Raw genomic sequence first — 13110 nt, 5'->3', positions numbered from 1 at the left:
AACATTGGTGACGGCTCTCAATCGCATATCTTGGCTACAATTGCAACATTTGAGCCCGGCACAAGATAACCTCGCACGACATTAACGTGAATTATTTGTTTATTGCCAGAAGGTGAGTAGCAACCTACCCCATAAGTCTTGGTCTTGTAGTAGGACAACCTTGTGGAACTCTTGACATTCCTTAGGTCAAAAGCATGCTCCCCTGGTGCTGATAAGCTGAAAGGATGAATAGACAGTGTGAATGATAGGAATCAGGCCTTGGTGCGAGACTGATGGCACAAGAAGTAATGATTTGCCATGTTAATGCAGAAATTGCGTGATATTGCGTGACAACTCTTGGTTAGCTCTGCTGGGTCGGCCAAACATAATAGCAGATTGAGTATTGTGCATATCATCTTTCCTCAATAAGAGCAAAGACCTCTTAATCCAATAAGCCTTAGTCCTTGAATAAGTCCCAAATTCTACGCTTCCAAGATCGACAATCACTCTTTGCCTCCGAGACAGCTGCCACCCACTCTCTTCGATCAGAGAAGTCAACCTTGTTTAACGGAATCCTATTGTTGCAGGCATGGTTAGCATTCTAGAGAGTATGGGTCAGATTCGGAGCACTCACCAACGCATTTTGAAGTACAACTTGTATCCCACAAATAAGATCACAAAAGTCGGGATGGTGATGTAGCATGCGATGAAGTTTTTCCAGTCGAAGGGGTCCTTGAAAACTGTATATCCCTGAACAAGAAGCAGAAAGACATAAAAGACAAAGTTGGCACGGTATATCCAAATGCTCCCCCATGCCTTGTAAGGAAATGTGTTGATGGAGACTTCTTGCTTCTGTGCGGCGGCGCGAAGCCACAGATGTGTGAGCGTGATGGACGCCCAAGAAATGTATGCAGCTGTGCCGCCCACACTTGTCATATAGCTAAATACTTGGCCGGCGCTCAGCTTCCGATTCATGAGGCAGAGAAAACCCCAGAGATTGGAGGTGAGAATGGCAACATAAGGAACTGTAATCTGTTAGTGACTTATAACAAAGCGCCGAAATACTCTTGAAGATCCCTACCCCCACGAGATGTAGTTTTTGCAAAAACCTTTGGAGCCCTCTTCGTTAATGCGAGAGAATATATTGTGCGTGACTGCACATACACCACCCCATTCGCTGCTGAGACGAAGGCCACTAAGATCAATGCGTTGACAAGATGACCAGCTGATTTCCATCCAGCAGCAACAAAGCCAATCGTGAATGGGGATGAGGCGGTCTTAGACGACGCATTAAGTAAATCGGGTGAATCAGAAGGACAAATTAACCCTTGAAAGAACGGCATTCCGACATAGACTACCAGGATGCGGTAAACGATGGAATTGATAGCCTGTGGCCTTTTAGTAGCTGCTTTCGGGGACCATGAATGAAAGGAAGATCCACGGACCCTGGGAATATCTCTCTTAGGGTTCCTTGACTCTCCTCCGGCTAGGGAGATGATCTCGGTGCCAACGTAGTACGCCGCAGCGAGTACAAAGACTTGCCCGAACCCATCAATACCGTGAATAATTGGTCCTACTTAGTGTCAGAGTGGGTATGGTGATTCGTGTTTCGCTGGGTTCATACCTGTGGGTTTCTTCCAGTATCGAAACCCAATATAGTCACCACCAAATCCTCCGACATTGGCGACAATAGATAAAATAAACAAAAGAACTAGGGATCCAAACTTGAACATTCCAAAATAGTACTCAATTTCGCCGTACACTCGGACACCGAGCATTGTGAGAACGGAAAACACTGCCCAGAAAATGAGCGCCCAGGCGTAAGAGGGAAATGTTTCATCCGAGACCCAGAAGCGTAAGGTTAGTACCGCAGAGTTCCAATCTTTCCAGAGTTAGATGGCTCTGAAACGCGTGTTGAGAGTTTTTGCGCTAACCTGAAGCAAGAAAGACACTCCACATGAAGTAGTACAACCAAGACATGGCGAAGCTCAATGCCGGGTCTACAAAGCGGCCGGCATGCTTTTTCCACATTAGCTTTGATATGACTTGATATCTGTGAAGGGAACATTTACCTCAACAAATCCTCCATGAATCGGAAACAGAGTGGTAATTTCACCGACACTCTGCATGAGGAACCACACGGATACACCCACAATGCTGAATCCGAGAAGTGCACCAAGAGGCCCAGACAGAAAAATGGCATATCCTAGGCCCCAAAACGTCCCAGGTCCGATAATACTTCCCAGAGCTATGATGACAAAGTGCCTTCCCTTCAAGCCTCTTCGGAGACCGTCGTCAAGGATGTCACCCGAAACATCATGGGCAGGCGGATGCATATCAGAGGGAGATTTAGGTGCTTCAGTTGCTCCGAATGTATACGCTCCTTTGTCGGCATAATGATATGGTCCTTCTGTTGAGGTGCAAGTAATGGAGTTAGTCATCTCGAACGGGCTGTCAAGGTAATACGTGAGTAGATGCGTATATGAACAGAACAAGGACAAGAACACAAGAACAAAAATCATCACAGATACTTATAACCACATTTGAAGCTTCATCGAGAATCCAACCCGCCCACAATCGCACCTGGATGCCACATGGTCTCAGTGTAGTCTTCTTCCCAGCCAATCGGCGAGATCAGAAATTTGCCTTGCGCATTCTAGTTTGGATTCTTGCAGAAATCGTGATAAATGCCCTAATTTGCGTCAATTTCAGGACCGAAAATTCACCCCTACGAGATCTCTGACTCATCATAATGGTACATAGAGCGGATCTCAACTGTCACCGAGATTGATAGCAATAAATCTTACATGTAACACTCTTGTTGACCTTTTCATGATAGTCCACATATGTTCTTAGGAGGATGGAGCTTAAGGATGCTTCTGAGGCTTAAATCTTGCGTGCGAGCTTTTGATATGACACCATCCACACTAATGAAGACCGAAAAGCAATGGCTCTGTACCGCGTGCATATCTCTGTACGCGCTCGCCTTCAGAGAGGGGGGATGTGAGTATGGGTGATGATTAAGATGATCATTTTGAAAGGAATGCAGACGAGGAGGACGGTGAAGAGCAAGACGAGGATGATCTGATTATATATCGTGATGATGATGATGATTGAGAAGTTGATTTCAGACTTCGATATTGTAACGTTGGCATTCCATAGAGGATGAATTTCATGAGCATCGAATTGGGGTTGAATTAAGTGCAGGCTGTGAGAGATCTATCCGGACTGGATTGATCACTTTCGGAAAGTGTTACTCAAAAAGTTCCAAGATCAATCCATCTTCCTTGTTCCTTAGGTAGACCAGTCTCCGACCGGCATTTGGGCCTTTCTCCAACAGCTGCGGTGCGGCCATAGTCGTCCAGCTAGAATCATACTCCGTTAGCGCCTTCACAGTGTCATCCAGACTTTGCACCGTCAAACAGAGATGCCAGCTTCCCACTTCCCAGCTCATAGGCTTCATCTCTACTTGCTTCTCTTCCACTGGCAAAGAGTATTCGAGCAGCTCAACACAATGACCCCCAGGGAGTTCAATGATAGCAATATCAATTTCGACCTGGGAGTGGCCCGTTATCGTAGAGATGGGGGGTGACAGACGAGCTGTTCGCTGCACGGGAAGGTTGAGAATGTTGTGGAAAAGATGAGTGGCGCGTTCCAACGAGCGGACTGTGATGCCCGTGTGGGGTGCGTGCAAGACTTTGACGGGAGAAGCCATCTTGATTGTTCCCAATTGATAACCCAGGGGAAAGGGTGAGAGTTATATATGTGAGATTTGCTGCATGGGATGTTGGTGCTTGATTAGAAATCATTCTTGGCGCAAAGTGACGCACCGAGACTCGTCGGATTTTCCGTACTGATGATATTATATTATACTATTAATGGAATTTATCGGCCTCGATTGGTTTTGACCACTAACAAAGGATCGCCGTGCCCGGTCAGGTGATTGGTCGTTTGCGCTCATAGTGTGTTTGCGATGATCAGTATAATCACAGCATACGAGTTCCTGGTGACTGGTGGAAAGTATGCTGATGCTTTGTGATGTGGCAGTGCTAGCTGAAAGGGGTCCTCGTTCGTGCAACGATTACCAATGAGTGGGCGGATCTCAAAAATAAAAAGCCCAACAATATCAGATACGAAGAACGAGCTCGTACAGCCTCATCATTCCCGTCAAGTTCAGTCGCTAGTTTTAACTGTTTTTGCTAGCAGCAGTGGCCAGTCCGTAGTCGCAGAAGCCGTACCAACCTTAATCGCCGCCCCAACTAGCGCTGTCGAACCACGTCAGGATCTCACCACCGAGTACCTGACGCTTGTGCACAATGAGTCTACTCGCAGCTCGGCAGCTTACAGTAGGGAACGCACATGGCCCACTCTGAACCCGTGCGACGTCCCAGAAGGCCTGGCGTGAACAGGTTGAGCGTTCACCCCATTGCAACCCCAGGTGCACCATGCTAGCCCACATCCCTGTGGTCAAAGAGTGAACAAGGACGTGCTAGTTGCTGCGAGCTGCCTCAGCGCTCTGCTTAAATACTCGTCGCCTCCTCATAGCACCTTGCCACGGGCTGCCTATCACTTTTGCTCGCTCCGATATGCCACAGAGCACCGTTTGGCCAAGATTAAGTACATTTCCAGCGATTCGACCTCTGAAACGATCCGTTCAAAGTCTGCTCACCCTTCCATGTCGGATGGATCAGGAAAGCCCTCGAAGCCCGAGGCACTGACTCTGGAGGCATGGTCCCAAGGTATGATGGTAGGATCTCTGGTGGTCATGGCCTTGATCACCACCGCCAACATGCGCGCCGGGGTGCTGCTGCATAAATTGGTTTTGCTCGAGGTGCGCCCCTCTCTAGCACACAGGCTTGTGTTAATCGACCTTGCTTACTCGTAAAAAGCTTGCTCTGGCTATTCCCAACGGATTTTTCATCTTCTTCAATCCACCGGTATTTGGTTGGTACCTGTCTTCCACCGCCGCCGTGCTCATCGCTTCCTGGACCTTGCACAACATTATTGCGTGGATCAAGAACAAGCCGTTCCTGAGCACCTTGACAAGCCGAATGTACATCGGCACCGTCATCGTGGCCCAAGGATACTGGATTCTCGAAATCTATGCCAACTTTACATACTTTAATGACCTGAATGGACATCTTTTCATCAAGACGCGGCCTTACGAAGCACTCTTCCGGTAAGAACTTTTGTTTTAGCTTCCTATGTGTCGTTCAAATACTTACGTCGACAACTCGAAGCGATCCCTGGTGGATCTTCACCACGCTCAACCTCTTCTGGAACATCAAACACACTTACGGCTTTGGCTTTGTCCAGCTGATCAGGGTCTCACCCCGCTTTGGGATCCTACTCCTCAGCATGAGCCTAAGTGTGATATTCATTGTCGTCGACATTCTGTCAGTCACGTCTGTTCTCAAGACCGGCGCGATCAACCCATTTTGGAAGTTCTCCTTCGTCTTTAAATGCTTCACAGATACCATCATCCTCGACGATTTCAAAACTGCGCTTGACAGGATTGCCCAACACCGGACCATCTTTCCTCCCGATGTAAACTTTTCTCCGCAGAAGGAGGGAGCACGTCCAAGCTTTGAGCTGAAGAATGCTGGACATATTGAGCTTTGCGTAGAAACCTCGGAACAGACACTAGCTCTAGGGAGAGACTCGATGGTTTAGGCGAGAATTAGTGTTTTGCGACAACACAAGCTTGAGTTCCTCTTCGGCATGAAAATGACCGGGGCCTGCGATGGCTGCGAGCCCATGTAATCATGAATCATTGGAACATGTAAACCAAATGAACCTCAAGGGAAAAGCCGTCTATTGCTCCACCGGGAAAGGCCCCGTCAAGGAGACTTCAGTTCCCCGGCCCTGGCCTTCGCTTTTGCCACAATGCCTCGGGTCATTGGCCTGCACAAAAACGAATGTCTTCTCAGAGGAATGAATATATATACCACTGTACCATCCCTTTGAGGCCTAATTCCATCTCTCTGTATGGACCAAGTCTGCACAGATCATCCCTTTCCTCTCCTCTCCTCTGCCTTTGTAGATTCACTTCCCGCCACGCAATGATAAGCATGCCATGATAGATATCTAAGCAATTATTTCTCTCCCAAATATTCAACCATTGACGCACGCTTGTGAGTGACGTCTTGCTCCAGGTCAGCCAGGCTTTTCTTGCGTCCATCTTGTGCGATGGCCGATTCCAATTCGGCAAAGTGCACGGTTGGAACAAAACCTTTTGACTCCCAAGCCTTGTCTACCTTGGCATAGAGCTCGTCCACCTGCTCGAGCGATAGGCCCTTTGTCTCGTAGATGAAGAAGTAGACAAAGGCGACACAGACGCAGCAAAAGGCAGCCCAGATGAAAAAGACCTTTGACCCCAAGTTGGCATTGCCTGGCCCGTCGTTGACGAGGTAGGGAGTGGCATAGGCGATGGCCCAGTTGAGAAGCCAGTTGGAGGCAGTGGTGATACTGAGTCCCTTTGCTCGGGCCTTGAGTGGGAAGATCTCGCCTGTGACCACCCACGCACAAGGTCCCCATGTGGAGGCGAAGAAGACGATGTAGAAGCAGACAAAGGCAATGAGCGCCTTGCTGGCGGTTTGGTTGTCTGGCAAGGCCGTGCCAACACTCGCGACAATGAGCTGGCAGACGCTCATGCCGATTGCACCGGCCAGTAGAAGAGGACGGCGACCCCACTTCTCGACCAGAAGCAGCCCAGGTGCGGTGCCCACGACATTGACCACACTGGTGATCATACTGATGACGAATGGGTTCTTGATCCCGGAGTGGGTAAAATATGAGGTACCGTAGTAAAAGATGAAGTTTACACCAGTCAGCTGCTGAAGCGCCTGGAGCGAGGCACCGGTGAAAAGTCGCTTTCGAATACTGGGATTCCTGATGAGCTCCAGGTATGACGCACTGCCAATGGACATCTCGTAGTTGTGGTTTGCGACAATTTCGGCAAGCTCTTCGCGAAGTTCAGGATGATCGACAGGCAGTTTGCGGAGCCGACCCAGAGATCGCGCCGCGGCTTCAAGATCTCCCTTTTTGATGAGGAAGCGCGGGGTCTCGGGGAGTACGATCATCCCAATGACCATGATGATGGCGAAGGCGAATTGGACGGCAACAGGAATTCGGTAACAACCGGTGTTGTTGTGATTCTTGGTGGCATTCAAGACGATTGCGGCGAGCAACAGACCAAAAGTGATGGCCCACTGATAGCAGCCGACGATTGTACCTCTAATCCACCTGGGTAGCGTCTCGGATTGGTATAAAGGAATCGTGGCACTAAGGAGACCGACTCCAAGTCCAGCGAAGAATCTCCCCGCTACGAACATGGGTATTGCAGTTGCAGCCGTCTGAAGAACAACGCCCAGGGTGAACACTCCGGAATTGAAAATCATGGCCCATCGACGACCGATGATATCAGCCAGTGGGGCCGAAAAAAGTGCGCCCTACGGTGGGTCGATGTTAGTGGCATCCCCCCTGAGTGAGGATTGTTTGTGTTGCGGAACTCACAAAGAAAGTGCCTGCAGAGAGAATCGAGACAATCTCGGAAGTCTGTGAGGCTGTGACATCTGGAAAATTGTCTCCGGGATTGATGTAGCCGGTCGAGAAGAGTTTTCTCCAGTACTTCATGGCAAGGATACCTCCGATGGTGCCTGTGTCATATCTTGACAATGTTAGCCTAAAGAAATGACATTAATTTTCCAATGTGGCCTCACCCGAATAGCACACCACCAAAGGCCACGAATGCACCAACGAGGATAGCAGTGGTCGCCGACCCTGCGACATCGTCGGGCTTGTTGAAAAAGAAGCCCATGTCTACAGACTATTGGAATGAGTTGCTTGGTTGTTGTTGTTAGTGAGAACTGAGTGTTGTGATTTTTTCAGTGACATTGTGTCTGGTGGGATGGCTGGTGCTCTTATACCTTGTCGCGCCTTACTTCGGACTGATGACTTTGACAGAGGGCAGCAGGTCGGCTCAATCTGCCAGTCTGCGAGGGTGGTGAGACCCATGCTAAGCATGTGTTGCACCTCGTTCGGACCTCAAAACGTCTCCGAGCTGCGACGATGTGATGATTTGACTTTCGAATCTTTTATTCCAAGATGTAAAAGGTATGCGCAAGCGGAATGCTCCATACTGACCAGGTCTTGGACAATGGTCCTGGTCGACCTCCTGCACCGACTGATATTGTCAGTTGCCAGCTTTCTCAACGGAAAGGTGACAACGAGGATCAATGAGGATCCTGTGTTTGAGCGCATGAAGGAGCGCAGCAATAACCGAGCGAGAAGTGGAGTGGCCTGACTGCTTGGCTAATTCTCTATCACTCCACATAACTTCACAGGGAAAAGCCAAAACCCCGCGGGGCCATAGTTATTGTCTTGCAGGACTGTGTTGTAACGCTGGAGTAGTGGAAACAGAATATCATGCCCGCCAATGCCCCATTCAAGCTGCATTGTGTGATAGCTACCATGGCGATGCCGGGCCTGTTGTGACGGAAATCACGGTTATGCCACTCAAGTGCGATGGAGTGAGGGTACATTTGTAAAGGATCCACAGCTTCTAGAAACATGCATGATGCTTCTAGCGTCGCGCTACCCAGGAAGGAGGAGGGAGGTTTGGAGATTCTGGAACGATTGGCCCGCCACGAAGATTGGCCTCTTGCAGATTGCACTTGCGGAACGCTCTCTAGTGTGCAAGTGTGGCCTGCACTCGTTATTATAGGCCGGGTGGCTAGCTTGATGGAGCTTTGTGCTTTGAAATCGGCCCGACTTGCCCCATGGATGACGGTGAAGATCAACCTTATTCCGCCCGATACGACATGGAATGGTCCTAGGCGTCACGCTAGAACCTCACTTGAACCTTCTGTGCATTGTATTTGAAGAGATACAGCAGATATTGGAACTAGCGATTTTCGATAATCGGGCTTGGAGCACCTTTGAAGCGAAATGATCTTGGCACTACTGTTAGATGGAATGCAACGACCAGGCAATTTGATCGTCAGGGGTCTAACATGATGTATTGTCGAGTCTGATCACGATAACTAGGGCACCGTTTGCTTCAAAAGGAATAAGAATTCATCCTCTAGTTCAGGCCTTTCTGACCGTGATATGCAATTCTAGGAAGGCGAATGCTAGGCGTCATAAGTTGCCTCAAACAAGCGCCTGTAAAATAGGCTTAAGGAGTAAAGACTGAGCGTCTGAAAAGGGCTGCAGAAGGAGCTACTGAGCCTAGTACTAGGTCTCGATTTGTAAAGATAGGGAGGGTATCGGCTGCGTACGCCGCGCGGGAGGTCCTGCGCCGTCTAACATATACTTAACCCTCCCCATGTTTACCTTCACGACATATGCGTAAATCATAGTCTCACCACGAACGTCTACTACCGCGACCCGGACAACAACAAGATGGAAACACAAGTTGACAACTTCGAGAACTTCCAGGAGGCGAGGGCGTTCATACTATCCGAATAGACTCTGATTCGAACGAATTGTACCAACGAGTCAAAGCTGGGGAGCAACAGAAAGAAATGAAGAGGAGGATTGAGATCGGCCGGCCCATCGTTGTTTGCCAGTGCTTTCAGCGGCAGTGCGTCGAAGAGGCGATGGGGCTGGACTCCCCAGATCTCCTGATAACTCGTAAACCCCCAAGTTAGCCCCTGTGTCACTAAGACTTGGTCCACCGTTATGGTAGAGGGTGCCACGAACCGCAATTCCCGCAGGTGCCGCATTTACTGCGACTCCGGTAGCATGCGACGACCAACGTCAGCCCACATACGATTACTCGAGCCTAGAGAAGGCAAAAATAACTCCATACGATCTAGAAATATTGGAACTCGAGCCTTGAAAAACATTTGACGTTCCTGACGAATTCAAACACCGAGAGCCGACTCAACAGAAGCAATAGTAGAGTATATTTGGCATACGATACTTCTTCTCCTCCCACCCGTACCAGGTGACGAAGGCGAGATCGCGCACTTTCACGACCATTTCAGTCACCCACTCTGTCAAAATTTCCTCCTGAACAAACTCTAGCCCAGCAAAGAATTGCCATTCTCTTAGTACCTTCTTAAGTTGGCGAATAACGAGTGCGATGTCAACCAAACGGCTAGCACTCGTGACAAGCAGTATCCGGGAGCCTCGCTTGAACCCGGCCATTACAAGTCACGTCCACGAAGTATCTACGGGAACCTGCCTGGCGCAACAAATCAGTGTTGAAACAATCGACCTTCGTAGGATCTCGCTTCCTCCAGATACGGAACCCGAAGTCCCATCCCATTTGCCCGTGGAGGACACGTCTTCTCACTACGCCTTCGCTCACACGCGAGAATGGTCGAAGCTAGTCAGTCAGTACGACTGTTTCATCTTTGTGACGCCGCAGTACAACTGGAGCGTCCCGGCAGGCCTAAAGAATGCTTTGGACTATCTTTTCCACGAGTGGAAGGGGAAGTCGGCCGGCATTGTTAGCTACGGAGTCAGAGGAGGTGGAAAGGCCGCGAACCACTTGCGAGATATCCTCACCGGCCTACGTATGAAGGTGGCGCCTACAATGCCAGCGCTGCCAATACCGACCAATTCTTTCGAGGTCGGTCAAGCTGAAAAGGATAATTGGGAAAAGGCTGGCTTGAATCTGAACATCATAGCCATGGTCAAAGAGGTCTTGGAGGCTAATCAGGTTATGCTGGGGCCATAATTATGCACAAATCAACCGGTAATCTGGCCACGAAGACTATTTCAGCAAAAGAACATGAATCAAGCTTATTTCTACTACTCAAGAGTCGTCGAGTTTAAGTGTATTAGAGTCGTCCGTCTTTCTGCCGTGGGAAAGAGACGCAAAATAAGAGATGAAATACGTCACAATGTCAGATTCAGCCTTACTGCGAGATTACTCGCAGATGTAATAATGAAACTGGTCATGCATGAGAGAAATACAGTATGGACTGTCCCTTACATGGTCGGACAACATTGCTGAAACTCTTAGTGGGGTGTCTCTTCTCGCACTTCGTTCGAAATCGATGAAAAGTGTGTCCTACATGCAAGATCTGAGCTACGTTAAGCAGCCATTCTATGACCCTGGGTAGCTAGTAGTAACATTGTCCTACTACTCTGTCCCATACTCTTTCTCTTAATGACACTGCCCGATGGTCGGTGTACGTTGAAGTTTTCCCGAGCCTACTCGATCGATCTAACCATTTCCTATGGCTGTCGTGACGGCCTGTACCTGTATCAGAGCTTTATGAACAGCTGCTGACGATGCCATTTCCATGCCATTGAATGAATTTCGGACTGTGTAGGTGTGGAAACAGGACCGCCGTTACTCATCCCTCCTCATCATCGTTTCTTGAGTACTTCCCACGAGACCTGATTCTCTTTCCAAAGAGATAGAATACAAAGGGTATTGGAATCATGGCAATGGAAATGAAGCCAACCAGGCTACCCGCCCAAGGTGTACCCAAGTTGTCATACATTGGATGCACAACAAGAGGAAACGACCCGGCAAAACAACTTCGCATGAAAGTGTTGGCAGCAACGGCACTTGCAGCGCTGTCAGACGGCTGAAACGTGTCGATCAAGTAGTTCATGGCGGCTTGGAATATGGTGGTGAAGCCGAAGCCAGTGCAGGTGAGGCCGATGCACGGCGCAATCCAAGGAAATCTCCCCGCCGCCGTCCATGAAGTGATGAAGCTGCCGGCAGCGAAGAAGACTGATCCGACCATCATTGGGGGCAACCGGGCTTCAGGAAGGCATTTTGTGCCCACGCGCGAGATTTGCACGTTGTACCTAGTTTGATTGTAGATGTTCACTGCCGCTCCGAGGAGTGCCCCGACCGTAATACTGAGAAAGGGCAAAGAACTTCGTACCAGGGGCCAGCCTCGCCCATCGTGGAATATTATGGGAACGGCTCCGAGCTGCATATACAGGATGCCATAGCAAAAGCTCGCATACAAAGCCACGGCAAAGCAGATCGGTGTCGTGAGAAGCTCCAACGGTCTTATCAAGAACTTGCGCATCAGCTCCGCAAAACTGGTATCCCACTCTTCGGACCTCGAGTGCAGGGCCCAATTTCGACTCTCCAACCGCAGTCTCATGGCCTTTCGGCGCAAAATGACGGGTGAATATGTCTCTCGGATATAGAGGAAATCGAAGGCTAGAACAATCGCCGACAGGATTCCGGTTATGTATTCTGTCCACCTCCAACTCAGCGAAGGTTGAACGACGAGGGCCGAGCCCACGATAGGACCTAGGACCGGCCCACCGACAACCGCCAGCGAGTAGCCCGCCATGGCGATAGCTCGGCTGTTGGAAGAATACATCTCACCCAAGACTCCTCCAGTATTTGCTACCGGCGCGCTTGAGAAGAAGCCGGTAAAAAAGCGTGTGATCATCAACGTTTGGATATCCTTCGCTGTGGCCGACCCAAAACTGAAGCACATTGCTACCACGCAGGCTGGCAGAGTGGCGACTTTCCTGCCATACACTTCAGACAAAGGAGCCCATAAGAGAGGCCCAATGCCAAAACCAAAGAGGAACAATGTGATGGATAGAGTCGCGACTTCGACGGAGACGTGAAACCCCGAGGCGACTCCTGGCAACCCTGACGAGATGCAGCTCGAGGCCCACGTCGCGGTCATAGTCGTCAGACCGTACAATACTGTCGTATAGACCTTTCTCCGGGTGCTCCAGTTGAGAGCATACAAAGGATCGTCCGGTCCGTCAAAATCCACCACATTCTTCTCGTTCTGCTCTTGCTGCATTGTTGAGGGTGTTCGATCTGAGCGTCACACGACGGATTTGAAGAATGAATGACGCTCTGAACTGCACGACACAGTTTCCCTATATCAGATTTTTGTCCGGTGACAGTCACGACGGTAAATCAAACAAGCTCGTCAACGACTCGATTCGTCAATATATGTGTAATGGTAGTTGTGCCAAAGAATAGGTCGTGTTCACCGTGCTTCATGCACTCCGCTCAGCTGTTTCCTGCATTAAACAATGTTAATTTCTGTGAAAGAATCCCTCTCAAGAAGTCGGCGCTTAGTATAGTTAGTCTTTACTATGGCGTAGCTAGGTATGGTGGAGTCTCCTGGCACAGATATACACACGATACCCGGTCTAATGACCGAAGCGAAGGGT

The 13110-nt window shown here is 49.4% G+C and overlaps 6 protein-coding genes across 6 annotated transcripts; 2 read left to right on the top strand and 4 right to left on the bottom strand.

Annotated features, from left to right (window-relative positions):
* Window positions 1–436: 436 nt before the first annotated feature.
* PV06_10827 (uncharacterized protein) lies at window positions 437–2501 on the bottom strand (the record flags this gene model as incomplete). The annotated part of the gene is made up of 7 exons (XM_016412414.1): window positions 437–554; window positions 614–1004; window positions 1061–1367; window positions 1425–1552; window positions 1604–1861; window positions 1914–1998; window positions 2052–2501. 7 exons carry the CDS (start codon window positions 2499–2501, stop codon window positions 437–439), a joined length of 1737 nt encoding a protein of 578 aa, XP_016257139.1.
* Window positions 2502–3232: 731 nt separating this feature from the next.
* On the bottom strand, window positions 3233–3694 carry PV06_10826 (uncharacterized protein; the record flags this gene model as incomplete). The annotated part of the gene is made up of 1 exon (XM_016412413.1): window positions 3233–3694. One exon carries the CDS (start codon window positions 3692–3694, stop codon window positions 3233–3235), a length of 462 nt encoding a protein of 153 aa, XP_016257138.1.
* Window positions 3695–4458: 764 nt separating this feature from the next.
* PV06_10825 (uncharacterized protein) lies at window positions 4459–5997 on the top strand. The gene is made up of 3 exons (XM_016412412.1): window positions 4459–4810; window positions 4869–5158; window positions 5220–5997. The coding sequence occupies exons 1-3, from the start codon at window positions 4655–4657 to the stop codon at window positions 5650–5652; spliced, it is 879 nt and encodes a 292-aa protein (XP_016257137.1). The 5' UTR covers window positions 4459–4654; the 3' UTR covers window positions 5653–5997.
* Window positions 5613–8203, bottom strand: PV06_10824 (uncharacterized protein). The gene is made up of 3 exons (XM_016412411.1): window positions 7701–8203; window positions 7495–7648; window positions 5613–7430 (listed from the first exon to the last, which is right to left on the bottom strand). Exons 1-3 carry the CDS (start codon window positions 7796–7798, stop codon window positions 6075–6077), a joined length of 1608 nt encoding a protein of 535 aa, XP_016257136.1. The 5' UTR covers window positions 7799–8203; the 3' UTR covers window positions 5613–6074.
* Window positions 8204–9947: 1744 nt separating this feature from the next.
* On the top strand, window positions 9948–10754 carry PV06_10823 (uncharacterized protein). Its single transcript, XM_016412410.1, has one exon. It carries the CDS (start codon window positions 10070–10072, stop codon window positions 10667–10669), a length of 600 nt encoding a protein of 199 aa, XP_016257135.1. The 5' UTR covers window positions 9948–10069; the 3' UTR covers window positions 10670–10754.
* Window positions 10755–11294: 540 nt separating this feature from the next.
* Window positions 11295–12731, bottom strand: PV06_10822 (uncharacterized protein; the record flags this gene model as incomplete). Its single annotated transcript, XM_016412409.1, has 1 exon — window positions 11295–12731. One exon carries the CDS (start codon window positions 12729–12731, stop codon window positions 11295–11297), a length of 1437 nt encoding a protein of 478 aa, XP_016257134.1.
* Window positions 12732–13110: the final 379 nt, after the last annotated feature.

Source organism: Exophiala oligosperma (assembly GCF_000835515.1).
Source record: "Exophiala oligosperma strain CBS 72588 unplaced genomic scaffold supercont1.16, whole genome shotgun sequence".
Lineage (NCBI taxonomy): Eukaryota > Fungi > Ascomycota > Eurotiomycetes > Chaetothyriales > Herpotrichiellaceae > Exophiala > Exophiala oligosperma.
This window is presented reverse-complemented; position numbering and strand designations above follow the sequence as displayed.

Bases quoted from the DNA above. Each gene is read 5' to 3' on its own strand.
- PV06_10825 (XM_016412412.1), top strand. From the start codon at position 4,655: ATGTCGGATGGATCAGGAAAGCCCTCGAAGCCCGAGGCACTGACTCTG. The intron at 4,811-4,868 runs GTGCGCCCCTCT...ACTCGTAAAAAG, and splicing joins ATAAATTGGTTTTGCTCGAG to CTTGCTCTGGCTATTCCCAA. The intron at 5,159-5,219 runs GTAAGAACTTTT...GACAACTCGAAG, and splicing joins CCTTACGAAGCACTCTTCCG to CGATCCCTGGTGGATCTTCA.
- PV06_10823 (XM_016412410.1), top strand. From the start codon at position 10,070: ATGTCAACCAAACGGCTAGCACTCGTGACAAGCAGTATCCGGGAGCCT.
- PV06_10824 (XM_016412411.1), bottom strand. From the start codon at position 7,798: ATGGGCTTCTTTTTCAACAAGCCCGACGATGTCGCAGGGTCGGCGACC. The intron at 7,649-7,700 runs GTGAGGCCACAT...AACATTGTCAAG, and splicing joins TTTGGTGGTGTGCTATTCGG to ATATGACACAGGCACCATCG. The intron at 7,431-7,494 runs GTGAGTTCCGCA...GACCCACCGTAG, and splicing joins TCTCTGCAGGCACTTTCTTT to GGCGCACTTTTTTCGGCCCC.